At 40.9% G+C, this 17,688-nt stretch overlaps 1 protein-coding gene across 4 annotated transcripts in view; it reads left to right on the top strand.

The window, feature by feature from the left end:
* Nucleotides 1–17,688, top strand: part of DOCK8 (dedicator of cytokinesis 8) — a 233,498-nt gene that overhangs the window by 44,520 nt on the left and 171,290 nt on the right. For 2 of the 4 annotated variants that reach the window (XM_019966033.2, XM_070794610.1), the window contains one exon: nt 9,358–9,460. The exons of 1 other annotated variant lie outside the window; for it this stretch is intronic. In XM_019966033.2, coding sequence (XP_019821592.2) covers nt 9,358–9,460 — 103 coding nt within the window. Of the gene's footprint in view, nt 1–9,357; nt 9,461–9,484; nt 10,844–17,688 lie in introns of those variants that run through there. One more of the 4 variants, XM_019966034.2, reaches the window with a different exon arrangement.

The raw sequence follows: 17,688 nt of genomic DNA, 5'->3' as shown, positions 1-17,688 counted from the left end.
TGCATTTAGAATCAAACTCTATACTCGGCAGAGACGCTTAGAGGGCTCAAACATACCTTGTGCCCACCAGGACCCAGAGACTGAGAAAGTACTGTGTTTGGGTGTCTCCTGAGGAGGTACGAGTCAGCACTGGACTGCTGTGGGGGCAGAGGCTCTGGGTGCAGTAGACCTGCAGTGGCCCTCTTGGAGGAGGTCACCATTAACCCACCATAGAGCCACCAGAACTTACACAGGACTGGGGAAACAGACACTGCGAGGGCACAAACAGAACCCTGTGTGCACTAGACCCAGGAGAAAGGAGCGATGACCATACAAGAGACTGACCCAGACTTCCTGTGAGTGTCCAGGAGTCTCTTGCAGAGGCGTGGGTTGGCGTTGGCCTGCTGAGGGTCGGGGTCACTGAGTGAGGCAGTGCCTGCATGGGACCTTTTGAAGGAGGTCGCGGTTATCTTCATTACCTCCACCAGAGTTTGGCCTCAGGTCAAATAACATGGAGGGAACACAGCCCCGCCCTTCAACAGAAATTAAATTAAAGATTTACTGAGCACAGCCCTGCCCATCAGAACAAGACCCAGTTTCATGATGGAGAGGTCTGACAGAATGTGTTCCACTGGAGAAGGGAATGGCAAACCACTTCAGTATTCTTGCCTTGAGAACCCCATGAACAGTATGAAAAGGCAAAATGATAGGATACTGAAAGAGGAACTCCCCAGGTCGATAGGTGCCCAATATGCTACAGGAGATCAGTGGATAAATAACTCCAGAAAGAATGAAGGGATGGAGCCAAAGCAAAACAATACCCAGTTGTGGATGTGACTGGTGATAGAAGCAAGGTCCGATGCTGTAAAGAGCAATGTTGCATAGGAACCTGGAATGTCAGGTTCATGAATCAAGGCAAATTGGAAGTGGTCAAACAAGAGATGGCAAGAGTGAACGTTGACATTCTGCTGCTGCTGCTAAGTCATTTCAGTCGTGTCCAACTCTGTGTGACCCCGTAGACGGCAGCCAACCAGGCTCCCCCGTCCCTGGGATTCTCCAGGCAAGAACACTGGAGTGGGTTGCCATTTCCTTCTCCAATGCATGAAAGTGAAAAGTGAAAGTGAAGTCGCTTAGTCGTGTCCGACTCTAGTGACCCCATGGACTGCAGCCTACCAGGCTCCTCTGTCCATGGGATTTTCTAGGCAAAAGGCTGGAGTGGGGTGCCATTGCCTTCTCCGTCGACATTCTAGGAATCAGCAAACTAAAATGGACTGGAATGGGTGAATTTAACTGAGATGACCATTATATGTACTACTGTGGGCAAGAATCCCTTGCAAGAAATGGAGTAACCATCATGGTCAACAAAAGAGTCTGAAATGCAGTACTTGGATGCAGCCTCAAAAATGACAGAATGGTCTCTGTTCGTTTCCAAGGCAAACCATTCAATATCACAGTAATCCAAGTCTATGCCCCAACCAGTAATGCTGAAGAAGCTGAAGTTGAATGGTTCTATGAAGACCTACAAGACCTTCTAGAACTAACACCCCCAAAAGATGTCCTTTTCATCATAGGGGACTGGAATGCAAAAGTAGGAAGTCAAGAAACACCTGGAGTAACAGGCAAATTTGGCCTTGGAATACGGAATGAAGCAGGGCAAAGGCTAACAGAGTTTTGCCAAGAAAATGCACTGGTCATAGTAAACACCCTCTTCCAACAACACAAGAGAAGACTCTACACATGGACATCACCAGATGGTTAACACTGAAATCAAAGTGACTATATTCTTTGCAGCTAAAGATGGAGAAGCTCTATTCACTCAACAAAAACAAGACTGGGAGCTGACTGTGGCTCAGATCATGAACTCCTTATTGCCAAATTCAGACTTAAATTGAAGAAAGTAGGGAAAACCACTAGACCATTCAGGTATGACCTAAATCAAATCCCTTATGATTATGCAGTGGAAGTGAGAAATAGATTTAAGGGACTAGATCTGATAGAGTGCCTGATGAACTATGGACTGAGGTTCGTGACATTGTACAGGAGACAGGGATCAAGACTATCCCAATGGAAAAGAAATGCAAAAAAGCAAAATGGCTGTCTGGGGAGGCCTTACAAATAGCTGTGAAAAGAAGAGAAGTGAAAAGCAAAGGAGAAAAGTAAAGATATAAGCATCTGAATGCAGAGTTCCAAAGAATAGCAAGAAGAGATAAGAAAGCCTTCTTCAGCGATCAATGCAAAGACATAGAGGAAAACAACAGAATGGGAAAGATTAGAGATCTCTTCAAGAAAATCAGAGATACCAAAGGAACATTTCATGCAAAGATGGGCTTGATAAAGGACAGAAATGGTATGGACCTAATAAGCAGAAGATACTAAAAGGAGGTGGCAAGAATACACAGAAGAACTGTACAAAAAAGATCTTCACGACCCAGATAATCACTATGGTGTGATCACTCACATAGAGCCAGACATCCTGGAATGTGAAGTCAAATGGACCTCGGAAAGCATCACTACGAACAAAGCTAGTGGAAGTGATGGAATTCCAGTTGAGCTATTCCAAATCCTGAAAGATGATGCTGTGAAAGTGCTGCACTCAATATGCCAGCAAATTTGGAAAACTCAGCAGTGGCCACAGGACTAGAAAAGGTCAGTTTTCATTCCAGTCCCAAAGAAAGGCAATGCCAAAGAATGCTCAAACTACTGCACAATTGCACTCATCTCACGTGCTAGTAAAGTAATGCTCAAAATTCTCCAAGCCAGGCTTCAGCAATACGTGAACCATGAACTTCCAGATGTTCAAGCTGGTTTTAGAAAAGGCAGAGGAACCAGAGATCAAGTTGTGAACATCCACTGGATCATGAAAAAAGCCAGAGAGTTCCAGAAAAACATCTATTTCTGCTTTATTGACTATGCCAAAGCCTTTGTGGATCATAGTAAACTGTGGAAAATTCTGAAAGAGATGGGAATACCAGACTATCTGTCCTGCTTCCTGAGGAATCTGTATGCAGGTCAGGAAGCAACAGTTAGAACTGGATATGGAACAATAGACTGGTTCCACATAGGGAAAGTAATATGTCAAGGCTGTATATTGTCACCCTACTTATTTAACTTATATGCAGGGTACATCATGCAAAATGCTGTACTGAACGAAGCACAAGCTGGAATCAAGACTGCCAGGAGAAATATCAATAACCTCAGATATGCAGATGATACCACCCTTATGGCAGAAAGTAAAGAACTAAAGAGCCTCTTGATGAAAGTTAAAGAGGAGAGTGAAAAAGCTGGCTTAAAGCTCAACATTCAGAAAACGAAGATCATGGCATCTGGTCCCATCACTTCATGGCAATTAGATGGGGAAACAGTGGAAACAGGGACAGACTTTATCTTTTTGAGCTCCAAAATCACTGCAGATGGTGACTGCAGCCATGAAATTAAAAGACTCTTGCTCCTTGGAAGAAAAGTTATGACCAACCTAGATAGCATATTAAAAAGCAGAGACATTACTTTGACAAGAAAGGTCCATCTAGTCAAAGCTGTTGTTTTTCCAGTAGTCACGCATAGATGTTAGAGTTGGTCTATAAAGAAAGCTGAGACTGCAGAATTGATGCTTTTGAACTGTGGTGTTGGATAAGACTCTTCAGAGTCCTTTGGACAGAAGAGATCCAACCAGTCCATCCTAAGGGAAATCAGTCCTGAATATTTATTGGAAGGACTGATTCTGAGGCTGAAACTCCAATACTTAGGCCACCTGATGTGAAGAACTGACTCACTGGAAAAGACCCTGATGCTGGGGAAGATTGAAGGCGGGAGGAGAAGGGGAGAGCAGGGGATGAGATGGTTGGATGGCATCACCGACTCAATGGACACGAGTTTGAGTAAACTCTGGGAGTTGGTGATGGACGGGGAGGCCTGGCGTGCTGCAGTCCATGGGGTCCCAAAGAGTTGGACAAGACTGAGCGACTGAACTGAACTGAGCTGAACTGAAGCGTAACTATATGTAAACTCAGAGTAAATTATATGTTAGCTTTTCTTTATCCCAGTCCTTTCACTGTTGTTTAAAACATGTCAGATTCAGGAAAATCCTAAACCTCTTTAAATACTTATAGACAAGGTTGGTTTTTCTTTTTTTTCATCACTTATAAAAATCCTTCCAACCTTTTTGGCTGCTGGCCACACAGGGATAGAGTGAAAGAATTTTCCTTTTGGTATGAAAGCCAGAGAGAAGCCTTCTGGAGCTGTTCAGTTTCCTAGCACAGCTGCTGATGTAGATGACAGTGCTCATTGTTCCGCTTGGAAAGTCTTAGGCATCTTTGCCAGTTAGAGCTGGAAAGGTGCCCAGGAGATCATATAGCCCAGCCCCTTCATTTCCCGAGTAATGAAACGAAGACCCAGCTTGGTTAACTGATGTACTTGAAAACAGAACAGCTGGCAAATGGCAAAGCTCAGGACCAAGTCACTGAGTTCAGACTCTTTTTCTTTGCTCTTCTAGCTATGCCTCTTGTTAAGAATAACAGGGTAACCCAGTGGTTAAAATACTTGAAGTAGGAGTATAGAAACCTAATGTCAATGAAATGTTAAAAAATGTTAAAAATGCTTGAAATGCATTGTTTTTTTCCCCCATCAGTCTTATTCCTACTGACTTCTTTTTTTTCTTCAAAATATGATCCCAAAGTTTCCTTTTCCTGGAACAGGAAGCATTCCTAAGTATTCCACGGCTGAATTATTAACTCTCCTCTTTGCTCACAAAGCACTGTGCACATTCCTGCACAATATGCATATCGTATTGTATCCAGGAGCAGCAACGGTGTCTTATTGGACTTCACTCCCTAGCACTTGACAGAGAGTCTGGCACTGTGTATGCCCTCAGTGTTTTATGAATTAATGAATCAACCAACCACTCTCTCATAGGCTTGCACAGCAGTGAATCTTAGGCTTTCTGGGACATAAAAATCACCTGAAGTTCCTGATTAAAAATTTATTTTTCCAGGCCATACCAGGAGACATGTTGATTCAAGACTGGGGTGGGGGTCTAAGAATCTGCATTTTTATTAAGCAGCTGATGATTTGGTGCAAATGGTCCATGCTGTGAAGTGTGCTTAGTTGCTCAGTCATGTCCAACTCTGCGAACACGTGGACTGTGGCCAGCCAGGCTCTTCTGTCCACGGGGATTCTCGAGGCAAGAATACTGGAGCGGGGTTGCCGGGCCCTCTTCCAGGGCATCTTCCCAACCCAGGGATCGAACCATGTAGGTCACATTTAACAAGCTCTGCTCAGTCATTAATTCTGCTCATACTCAGTCCCAGCTGTATATAACACAACAATGTGTCAATCTGAATAAAAACATGCAGCTTTGCTACCCACTTGATTTCACCATTCTGACCCCAGATCAGGGGTATTGATTGATATTTGTGAAAATAAAGAAGATAATATTTATAAAGCAGTTCAAGTTATTAGAAGAAAGGTATCTTAGCTCATCAAGGAAATATGATATAAATCTAGCATCCTAAAAATTATCTTAGACATATTGAATTTGATCTGAGTCTCAAATGCAGAGGAAATAAAACCCCCACATAATACATGGATGGACACCATACCTGTATGAGCTCTTTCCTTGGTTGGGTTCTCTTATTTTTTGTTCCATATTAGTAAACGTAATAGCTAATGTTTACATAACTTTTAAAAAAACCCAGTAGTACATCTAAGCCTGCATGACACTTTATATGTGTATACTCTTTTTTTTAAATGATGACCTTAAGCAACTTTATAGGAGAAAAAGCTGAATTGGGGTAGTTATTAAACTCCTTTTATATAACTACTAAAAAGATTTCTGAACATTCTGGGATATTTATTTGTACACGTGTTGTTGAATATTTGTATTCAGTTCCTCATGTTACGTTTTACTTGTAACTTACTTCTTTATGCACATTTCTATACAAATATTTAAATGGTCAAATAACTTTACTTGTATTTTATCCTGTTACATAGTCAGTGTTCACCGTAATGTTCTCCACAATAATGTTGGTTATTTTCAATTATTTGCTATCATATACAGAGTTCTTATGCTCATTTCTGTTCAAATTGTATTTTTGTATGAATTCCAGGGAGTATGTTCCCCAGGTGCGATTGATTAGGTGAAAGAGTAACAAGTTTTGGAGCTCTTGTCACCTGTTACAGTATTATCTTCCAGAGACACTGAACCAATATAGAACCCACAGGGGTTTTCCCATAGCTGGGCCAACATATTATTATCCCAGCTTATTTTGCTAGTTTAAATGTGCATAGGGCCTCTCCAGAACTATTTTATTTGGAAATTCTTTAAGTGAACACAAAGCAGTTCCTTTCTGTGTGGGAAAGTTCACTGTTATAATTTTCAGGACAAACAGTTCATCTCCTTATTTGACAGTTTTGAAGGGACAGGTTTAATTGCCTTTTGTAGAGACAGGAAATAGGATTGGGGCAGGCTTGAGAAATAGGATTGGGGCAGGCTTGATGTGTCAGGGAACAAAATCAGTTGCATAGCTCTGAAGTGGAGGATTGCAGCAGGAACACCAGCTGTTTATGTTGGGTTGGGGAGCAAGCACATTGTGATGACATGATGAAAAAATTATTGGGCCTTTGTTGGACAACCAGTTTTACTTCAAAATGAAAGCAAGAACCTGTCCCTCCCACCATTGTGTAATTCTCTCACGATGCCACTTTCTTTCATGAAGGTTTTCAGATATTCAGGTGGACCTCTCTGGTCTATGACAGGAAGGACTTTAGAACGGCCAGAAAACTAAAACTCATTATTTGAGAAGCCTGTTGGGGAGGACCTGGAAGCAGAAGTCACAGGGTCAGTTTGTCAGTCTTACGTGTGAAAAGTCAGCTCCGAAACAGAAAAGGACCTTTGCTTAGTTCTCTCCACCCTTTGTGACTATGGCCACCTTCTGAAATAAGCAAATAAGTGATTGCTCTACTGGTTTGGGTCCCTGTGCAGAAAAACAAGATGCAGTGTTGTTTATGAAAGATGGGCCTTTTGTTTTGGATTTCTTGATTTTTTTTAAAAATTGGTGACTGTTGAATTTGTAATGAAAATCAGCCTGTTGAGCACTGTAGATCAAAATCAAAGTTTTCCTCCATTCTTGGTTATCATGCTAAATCCTTGGCTTCACTCTTGTCTCTGTAGAGCACTCACTCACTCTCTCTCTCTGTCACACAAACACATATACTTGTATCTGTTATCCCTCATGTTTATTTAGAAATTATTCAGATGGCACACAATTCACATATTTAACATGTATGAATCACTTGTTTTCAGTATATTCACAGAGTTGAGCATCCATTACTACAATTAATTTTAGAATGTTTTCATCACCCCTAAAAGAAACCCCATTCCCAATAGCAGTCACTCCCCATTTGTCTTCAATCCTCCCAGCCCTAGGCACTCATCTACTTTCTGTCTCTATAGATTTGCTTATTCTGGACATTTCATATAAGAAGTTATACTATATGTGGTATTTTGGTTTAGCTTCTTTGACTGAATGTAATGTTTTCAAGGTTCATCGCTATTGTGGTATATATCACTACTTTTTTTGTTGCTGAATAATATTCCATGTATGATATACCACATTTTGTCTTTCCATTCATCATTCAGGATTCCGGGAAGGAGAGAGAATTGTCTTGTATTGGGTTACATGTCCATCCCTTTGATTTGTAGTTTACCTGTACAACATGAGGGTGTCAACCCTGAAAGGAAACTGAGGCACTCTTGGGTTGGGAAAATGGATGCCACAGGTGGGATCAGGACAAGTTTCTTGCCTCTCTAGATGCACCACATTGCTGAGATTGGGACCCAAGCAGATTATGTTAGAAACCTCATCATGGAGGAAAATTAATAATTATGTCCTAACATACTTTATAATGGAGAAAATATAATAAGATTTTTTATAATATTTAAATATGTTAAATTATAATTTTTAATGTGTATATATCTCTATGTTGGATGTATAGCATATTACAAATATAGGTTTTCATTTGGTCTTCAATAATGTTAGTTTCTAGTTATTTTCTATAGTGGCCTCATTGTGGTTTAAATACACTTTTATGAACTAGCCTTAGAATCCAGCCACCAAAGGCTGACAATGAGAAAATGTGTTCCAAGTTACAAATGACTAATGAATGAACGCTTTGACTTTTCCCACACAAAAGTCAAGTTGCTCAGAACTTCCCCAGTGATTAAGAAACTGTCTTGCAATGAAGGGAACACAGGTTTGATCTCTGATCCAGGAACTAAGATTCCAAAATGCCCAGGGGGGCAACTAAGCTGCAAAGAGAAATACCACATACACGACGAAGATGCCTCATGCTGCAACCAAGACCTGACACAGACAAAGACATATTCTTAAAAAGAAGAAAATAATTTATTTAATCTGATAATAATAATAATAAAAGAAAGCCAACCTGTTTGTTGTCCGGGTTATTGCTGGTCAGTGCCACACGCCAGTGGGTGTGGATGGTGGAGCAGGACTAGCCTGTGCTCCTTCTGGCTGCAGGGATGTTGTCTGGGGGCTCAGCAGGGTCACTTCCACTGACTTGAAGGATCACTCACTTGGAGCAGTTTGGAACAAATACAGCCCTTTCAATTCCAGGGAGCACCTAAGGTGCCTGTGGGGAGGTAGAGATGTCCGTAAAGCAGTTCTCTGGCATTTTCCGTGATAGCAAGCAGCGACCGGAAGTGCTCCACCGCTGAAAGGAGAGTGACTGGTTCAAAATGGTGACTCTGGGCTTAAAGGACTGTCGTCTGAGGCCAGATGTCCTCGCACGGAGACTGTGCCTCTGAATGGCCTGGGAAGAAGGAGCCAAGCGCGCTGGGTCTTTTGTTTGGGCTCCAAACTTTTTTTCCTACTTGTGCTTTCATCCTTCAGTGCGTGCCTGCATGCTGAGTCGCTTCAGCCGTGTCCCACTCTTGGCGACTCTTTGGGCTGTAGCCCGCCAGGCTCCTCTGTTCATGGGATTCTCCAGGCAAGAATACTGGAGTGGGTTGCCATGTCCTCCTCCAGGGGATCTTCCCGACCCAGGGATCCAACCGGGGTCTCTTACATCTCCCACATTGGCAGGCGGGTTCTGTACCACTAGCGCACCTGAGAAGCCATCATCCTTCCAGTATTGGGCAAGTGCCCTGTCTGCAGGCCTCCTGGCTTCTGTGAACTTCTCAAGGGAGTATATGATCACCCTAAAGCTCTAGTGTCCACCCAGAGGCCACTGAGGACATTTTAGTAAGTTCTGCCAGTCACCCAGCTAAGGAATCAGTCTTCTAACGTGACATCAGAGATTGCATCTATAATTGCAGTGATGCTTTAAAATAACCACTTCATTTAGATGTTTCTGTTTTAACCCAAGGTATTCTTCTGCGGAAATAAGGAAACAGTTTACCCTCCCACCAAACCTTGGCCAGTACCATCGACAAAGCATAAGTACCTCTGGCTTCCCCTCTCTTCAACTAGTAAGTATAAGTTACAGGTTTGCTTAGAGACTGATCAAGGGCAGAAGTGCCCAGCTTATGCTTATGCTTCCTAAGTCTTCTAAGATTTTCTCACCTCTGCCTTACATCACCAACCACCAGTTCCTAATCCTGAGTCTACTTTTTGACATCAGTTTCCCTCTCTCCCTTGGTCTGCGTGCATGCCAGTCGTTTCAGTCATGTCTGACTCTTTGTGACTCTGTGGACTGTAACCTGCCAGGCTCCTCTGTCAATGGGATTCTCCAGGCAAGCATACAGGAGTGGGTCACCATGCCCTCTGCCAAGGGATCTTCCCAACCCAGGGATCCAACTTGAGCCTCCTGTGGCTCCTGCATTGCAGGTGGGTTCTTTACTGCTGAACCACAGGGAAGCCCCTCCTTCCATTAACTAGGGCTTGAAGTGCAAAGCAAACCTAATTCTGTAGTTTCTGGACTCAGTGGACTTCCCAGGCTACTTGGTTTCACCCAAATTATGATTCACATTTTGGGGAAAGGAAGGATTAGCCTGGAAACTTAATCACCATTTGTAACATGCTTTTATTGGGGGAACAAAAATTATTCCACAGTCTGAAAAGTCAAGTTATGAACCTTAAGCTTTTAAAGTAATTTTTTGGAATAATTTTATTGTAATTTACTTACAATAAATTCACTCATTTGAAGGTGTACAGTTTGAGGAATTTGGCCAGTTTATAGTTACTTTGTATAGTCAAGATATAGAATGTTTTACCCTGAATAACCCTGCTGTGCCCCTTTCTGTGGGTCTTCCCTCGCAATCCCCAGCCAGCAGCACTAGGCAATCACCAATCCACTTATGTCATCGTGATTTTGCTTTCTCTGGAACTTTGTATCATTGCAGTCAGACAGTATGGACCTTAATTTTTAGAACACCCCCCCCCCAATCTTTTAAGTTGAAGATTGCCCACGTTTTTATACTAACACCAGTTGTTGAGTGTGTGTACATATGTTATATTATTTGAGGAGTAAATGCCAGACGTGACCAGTGGGTTAAATCTAAAATGAGTTGGTTGGTAAAACCAGAAGTGAGCATTCACAAATGCCAGACGTGACCAGTGGGTTAAATCTAACTTAAATGAGTTGGTTGGTAAAACCAGAAGTGAGCATTCACTTCCTTTGTGAGAGAGCTGCAGCCTCCAGTGTACTCACTTCCTCACACACAGCAGGGCCCCACTTTCTGGATTGTACTAGTGGTTATCTTGAGGAGGTTAGGTTATTTTTTCTTTCTCACTTATTACTTCAAAACCACTTCTGCTCTTAGAAATTTGGTAACCTGCCGCTCAGTTTCCTGTAGCCGCCATTTTGTCTCCTGTGGCAATTTCCACGCCGTGTAACTGTGTATCTTTCAAAGGTATGTTTGCTGGAGGGATTTGTGATTCTTTCAGTAGGATAATTTGTGGTTTATGTCACTGATGAAATAGTAGTACTAAAAAATGTACAGCACCTTTTACTGCAAAAGATAATTTGCAATGACAGTGCTTTAAAAAAAATCTATTTATGACTTCGGTAGCATGTTCAACTGCCCTTTTTAGTTGTACTTTTTCTGTTTCAAAGTCACAGATTATAATAAAAGCATATCAAGTGCATAACATCCATGATGTATTAGATACACTTTAAGATAAATTTGGTATGCTTTTTGGTTTCATTGGTGCTGATATATATTTCATTTAAACAAATCTTTTTTAAATTTCTGACCTAAATTGTCTTATAGAATATACAAATGCAGTTAAAAAGTGACTGGATACAGTTTTAAATCTTAAACAAGGTGGGGGATGTGGGGTTTGGTTCTTTGCTTCTCTGTAAATTTAGATTACAGCTTTCTGCAGTAGCTGCCTTGAGAAATAGTGTGGACCTCACTATTAAGAGGCTTTAAGGAAGTTTAGCTCACAGACGTTAACCCCTTAGCTACACACCACCTGCAGCCTGAAATTTCTTCAGGAGAAATTTTTTTAAACTCACAAACTTTAAAAAGTTGTTTCCTATTTGCAGGCGTTCTCTTGGCAGTTACGCCTCCTCATCACTAGGTTTTGACAAACGTGAATTTGGATGAGTTATTTCATTAGCTAGGTGGTAGGATTAACGTGTGGCTTAACTACTCGTTTTCTAATAGAAGATCTCAGAGAAATAGCAAAAATGTTTAACTATACATGAGTCACGTATAATTTCTACCTGATTCTATTTGCAAATGAATAGCCTTTAAAACGTGTTTTTCCTGCTTAATTCCATTTTAGTCTTCTGAATATTCTCCCCCAGGTCTCTACTTCAGCTTTAGCACAGTATGCAGACCCTGTTTCTTCTGGTTAACTGTGTGATGAGCAGATGGCAGGAGAGGGCCAAAATCTGCCTGTGATTAATCTTTTGTTTTTTAAATGCATGGCCTACTCAGAAAAATCCGATCACCCTAATGTTTACCTGCTGGTCCTGTCGTACTATCGGAATGAAGTGGCTGTTCTTTCCCTTGAGTCATCTTTCTGAATGAAGGTTCCTCCAGCAAAAATCACCCACTTACATGATAATTGCCCTTTTCCTTAAGAAATTATTTCCATTTCATAGAAAGATAATGAGACATTTCAGGGAGATTTATTTCTGGAAAGGCAGAGGAATAGTTTATCACCTAAAGATTCTCAACCTGAAGCAGCTCTTCTTACATGAGAAGCCATAGACTGTTCATTGTAAGATTTTAGATGATTGAAAAATTTGACTAAGTGCATTTTGACTTTTATTTCCCTTACCTTTGTTTATGGAACCACCATTTCAACAACCCCACATGCTGATATAAATAATTGTTTAATTTTTAAGAGTATTGAATTGGCACCAAGTTATTTATTATATTTTTAAAATTTAATGTTTATTTTATAGTGGAGTAGAGTTGATTTACAATGCTGTGCTAGTTTCAAGTGTACAACAAAGTGATTCAGTTATACATGTATCCATTCTTTTTCAGATTCTTTCCTCATATAGGTTATTATAGAATATTTGGTAGAGTTCCCGGTATACAGTAGGTCCTTGCTGACTTTCTGTTTTATATATAGTAGTGTGTATTACTATATATACACATGTTAATCCTAAACTCCTAATTTATCTCTCCTCCACCCCCTTGCCCCTTTAGTAACCCTAAGTTTGTTTTCAAAGTCTGTGAGTCTGTGTCTGCTTTGTAAATAAGTTCATTTCTATCATTTTTTAAGATTCCATATATAAGTGGTATCATATGTTTGTCTTTGTCTGACTTACTTCATTTGGTATGATCATCTCTAGATCCATCCATGTTGCTTCAAGTGGCATTATTTCATTTCTTTATGGCTAAGTAATATTCCATTATGTGTATGTACTGCATTTTTATCCCTTCCTCTGTTGATGGACATTTAGGTTGCTTCCATGTCTTGGTTATTGTAAATGTGCTGCAGTGAACATTGGAGTGCCTGTATCTTTTTGAAGTATGGTTTCCCCAGATACATGCCCAGGAATGGGTTTGTTGAATCATATGATAGTTTTTTTTTTTTTTCTTAAGGAACCTGCATACTGTTCTCCATAGTGGTTGTACAAATTTACATTCCTACCAACAGTGTAGGAAGGTTCCCTTTTCTCCGCACCTTCTCCAGCCATTTATTGTTTGTACGTTTTTTGATAATGGCCATTCTGACCTGTGTGAGGTGATAGCTCATTTTGGTTTTGATTGCATTTCTCTAATAATTAGTGATGTTGCAAAGCTTTTTATGTGCTTTTTAGAAATAGACATTATCTAAAACCCAATCAATTATAAGCTTCTTGTTGTTTTGCAAGAGGCAGGAACTTGCAGTCAGGTGGATCCGGGGTGGAGTATAACTATCACTTACTTAGGGGGCAAGTTACTTAACCTTGACTAGGGCCTCAGTTTCTTCACTTGCACTCTGGGCATAGTAATGCTACCCCTATTAGGGTTAATACAGAAGGATAAAATAGATTCTGTGTAAATAGAGGCTAATGCTGCTGTCTGTGTATTTGGCACTATGGAGACACTGTGGGAGATTTCCAGAAGATGAATAGGAGATGCTTTTGCCTTCGAAGGACCTTATGATATATTTGGGAGGGCAGATAAAATAGAGAATCCAAACTGGCTTTGAGTATGGTAGGTATTCTGAGGAAAGAAAGATCTAAGATTAAAAAAAAAAAAAGAAGTAAAGGCTTGAAGTGGGAGGCTGAGAAGATTTAGAGGAAGGTTCGCAACCCTGGCTCTAATTAGAATCACCTGAGACCTTTAGAAACACACCTGTGTCCTCTCATAGAACAATTACAGCAGAATCCCAAATATCATTATTTTAAAGTTCCCTGGGACTTTTACATGTGGTCCAGATTGAGGATCATTTAAAGAACCTATATACATAGCAGTAGTCCAGATGTTGATAGGAGGAGGAACATAAGAAAGGCAGAGTTCCTTTTGTGTCCTGGCTGCTCTGCATTTCAGAAAGTGAGTAAGTGAAGGCTACTTGCTAATCCTGTAGATATACTTTTATATGCCTATAGTGGATTCTGTCATAAATCTGATAAATCAAATGAGAGGAAGGACGTGTTTGATTTTGTGGGTATTTGTGTGTGTGTGTGTGTGTGTGTGTAGTGTTATTGGGTTTTTGTTTTTTTAACTCTAATTGTAAATGTTAGCTGTGATGATTGTGTATACATACATTTTCAAAGTAGATAAAACAAATAAAAATTTTGCATTTTTTAATATGAAGAGGATCTACCATTTAGATTTGGTTTTATAGACAAAATGCAATGATGCAGACTTACCCTGGGTCTTTTGTGACACTCTTAATAGTCCTGTGCCGTGGGCATGTAAATAGGTTGCATACCCCCTGATGCCAATCACCTATAAAAGCAAAAAACTATGTATTAGTGTCTTCATTAAGAAGAATCTGTAAAATATTAAAACCATTTTTTCTGATTATTCAAAGTAGAAAGGAGAGTGAAATATACAAGAGTAGAAAGGTAGGTCATCTTTGCCCTAACTTAGAAAGAATTTGAGACACTATGTGCATAGTTAATAACTTAACCTACATTTTTATAGAGGGAAAATCTTATTTTTAAAAATGAGAATAGAAAAATTGTGAAGTAAAATGGAATGAATCAGCTGGGCCAGAACAGTTCTTGCTAAAGAGAAGGATGTAGAAAGCCACATCCTGGATATAAACGAAAACACCATGGTTACACGACGTGCTTGTGTATAACAGTTATGAAGGAAAAAAAGGAGGTCTCATACTCATTTTTGTTACATGTTTAAGTTTCTGTGTAATCAAGCAACCTTTTTGTTCTGTTACCAAGGATGATCTAAATGATGGATCACCTGATGAACATGGTGATCTTCTTTTATTTTTCCTTTGTGCTTCATCTTTCCAGAAGTTGGGCTGTCCTTAGGTTTCAGTGATTTAACTGGAGGGGACATGATGGAAAATGAAGATGTCATTATAATTTTCACGGACATTCACAATGGAAGGTCAAATGAATGCCACCCTGCATGCAGAGCATGAGTTTCATTACTGTCATTGTAAAGCACAGGAATCAAACCAGTCTTGGTAAGATTAGATTGATGTCCATTGTGGCATGTCAGTATCTTCTGTGCAGTGGCATCGGTGGAAGATTGCCACTGGTGGAAGCAGAGAAGTGTTCCTTAATCTAAGCCATGAAGTGCTTTGAGATATTGAAGCCGGAGAACTTTACTGCCTTATGCTCTGTTTACTTCAAGATAGTAGAAGAGCCAAGAGGATTGCTTTAGGTATTCATTCATTCAGGAAATATATATAGGTCTCACTCTGTGCCAGGAATTGCTCTAGGAGCTGGGGTTACAATAGTGAATGTAACAAAGCGTCTGTCTTCATGAGCTTGCATTCTAGAATGAGAGACATAGACAAATAAGTGAATGTAGAGTATATCGAGGGATAGTAAGTGCTTAAAGAATGAAACATGGATAGGGAATAGAGAGTGACACAGAAGAGGGGACTATTTTGGATTGAGTGGTCTGTGAGGGCCTGCAGGTCTAGAAAGGAGACACTTGGGAAGAATTATGAATGAACTTGACAAGTATTTGAAGGAAGAGTATTCAATTTAGAAGAAACAGCACATTCAAAGTCCCAAAGCAAGAGCACGTGGCATGCTGCAGGAACAGTCAGGATGCAGACAATGGGCTGAGCAGAGAGGGCAGTAGGAGATGAGATGGTAGAAGAATCAAGGCTGAGTCATAGGCCTCTAGAAGAATTTTGGCCCTTACTTGGATTGAAATGGGAATTTATTATTGGAAGTGCTGGCTTAGCACAATTTGCATTTTTATTATAAAGATTGCTTATAAGGTTCTTTTTTATAAAGATCATTCTTGCTGCTATGTGGAGATAGATTCCACATAGGTGGGGAGGGCAGTTAGGAAATTGACACAATAACTCAGGAAAAATGATGGCAGTGCTTTGGAAATGGGTAGTCGCAGTAGAAAAGGTGAGAAGTGGTTGGATCCTAGATAGATTTCAAAAGTAAAGTGGATGGGATTTTCTGACAGATAATATGTACGATGTGAGAGAGAGAGAGATCGACATTGACCCAAAAGATTTTCCCCTGTACAGCTGGTGGAATGGAATTGCCGCTTGCTGAGATGCAGAGACTTGAAAGATATAAGAAGAGCAGATCAGCAAGAAAATTAAGTAATTTTGAATTTGTTATGTTTGAGAGGCCCTGTTAGATTACCAGAGAGTGATGTTGAAGTATAATTGGAAAAATCAATCTGAATGTCAGGACAAAGATTGAGGCTACAGATACATACCTATAGTTTTAAAAAGAAAAAAAAATTATTTAAAGTCATGGACATAGATGATATCATATGGGAGTAAATTCAGACTGGGGAGAGAAGCTCTTTTAGGACGCAACCTGAGGGCACTGCAAAGCAAAAGGAGAACCTAGAAAAAGTGGTGTCCCAGAGGTGGAGTGACCAAGTGTCTGCTCCAGTTTGCTGGACTGAGGGGTTTCCTGGTACATGGACTTGCAGAACTTGGGATACACTAGGACAGTTTGTTCCTCTCCAGGTGAAGAAAGTGCTTCAAGGAGAGAGTGATTAACTGTCCAGTGCTGCAGATAAACCAGGAATGAGCAACAGCCATTGAATTTGGCGACGTGAAGGTCTTGGGTGACACTGACCAAGACTTGTCTCTCATGAACAGCCAAGTCAGTTTGAGGACCACTCAGTGGCACCCCACTCCAGTATTCCTGCCTGGAAAATCCCATGGATGGAGGAGCCTGTAGGCTGCAGTCCATGGGGTCGCTGAGGGTCGGACACGACTGGGCGACTTCACTTTCACTTTTCACTTTCATGCATTGGAGAAGGAAATGGCAACCCACTCCAGTGTTCTTGCCTGGAGAATCCCAGGGACAGGGGAGCCTGGTGGGCTGCCATCCATGGGGTCACACAGAGTCAGACATGACTGAAGTGACTTAGCAGCAGCAGCACCATAGGGATAAACATGCCTGATGGTACAAGGACACGGCACCTAGAAGAATCATGCCTCCTCCCCTACCCCCAGCCAACGGGCATGAAGCTACCCTCAAGCTGTGACAAAGTACCCGGTCCCTTGTGGTCCTTTCTGGGTGGTGCAGTGGTAAAGAATCTGCCTGCCAGTGCAGCAGATGCAAGAGACACCAGTTCAAAACCTGGGTTGGGAAGATCCCTTGGAGGAGGAATTGACAAACAGTTTCAGTATTCTTGCTGGGAAATCCCATGGACAGAGGAGCCTGGTGGGCTGCAGTCTGTGGGGTGGAAAGAGTTGGATATGGCTGATTACACACACGTACATCCTTATGATTACCTGTGTGACTTGGGCCAAGTCATTTAACCTCTCTGTTTTTCATTATCCTTATTTGTGAGATAATGACCAGATTTGTCATTTTAATCTTCTATCAGGGTGTTGACTGCTGTGCTATGGCTACATAGATTAATTTTCAACAGACATGGTTCTGGTGCTGTAGAAATTTTCAATTTCAAGTTGAATCGTACCCCATGTCAGGAGAACTAGCCATTGATGTACATTAAAGGACAAAGAAAAATTCAGACCCTCTTCATTTAAAAAATGAATATTTGTGAATAATTTAAGCCTTTAAAGTATTTATACTATTTTTGTGTATTCTAGTCTTCTGTTGATCAGACCTCTGAGGAAAAAAAAAAAATAGCTAGAAAGAAAGACTGCACAA

This window comes from Bos indicus, chromosome 8 (assembly GCF_029378745.1).
Source record: "Bos indicus isolate NIAB-ARS_2022 breed Sahiwal x Tharparkar chromosome 8, NIAB-ARS_B.indTharparkar_mat_pri_1.0, whole genome shotgun sequence".
NCBI lineage: Eukaryota > Metazoa > Chordata > Mammalia > Artiodactyla > Bovidae > Bos > Bos indicus.
This window is presented reverse-complemented; position numbering and strand designations above follow the sequence as displayed.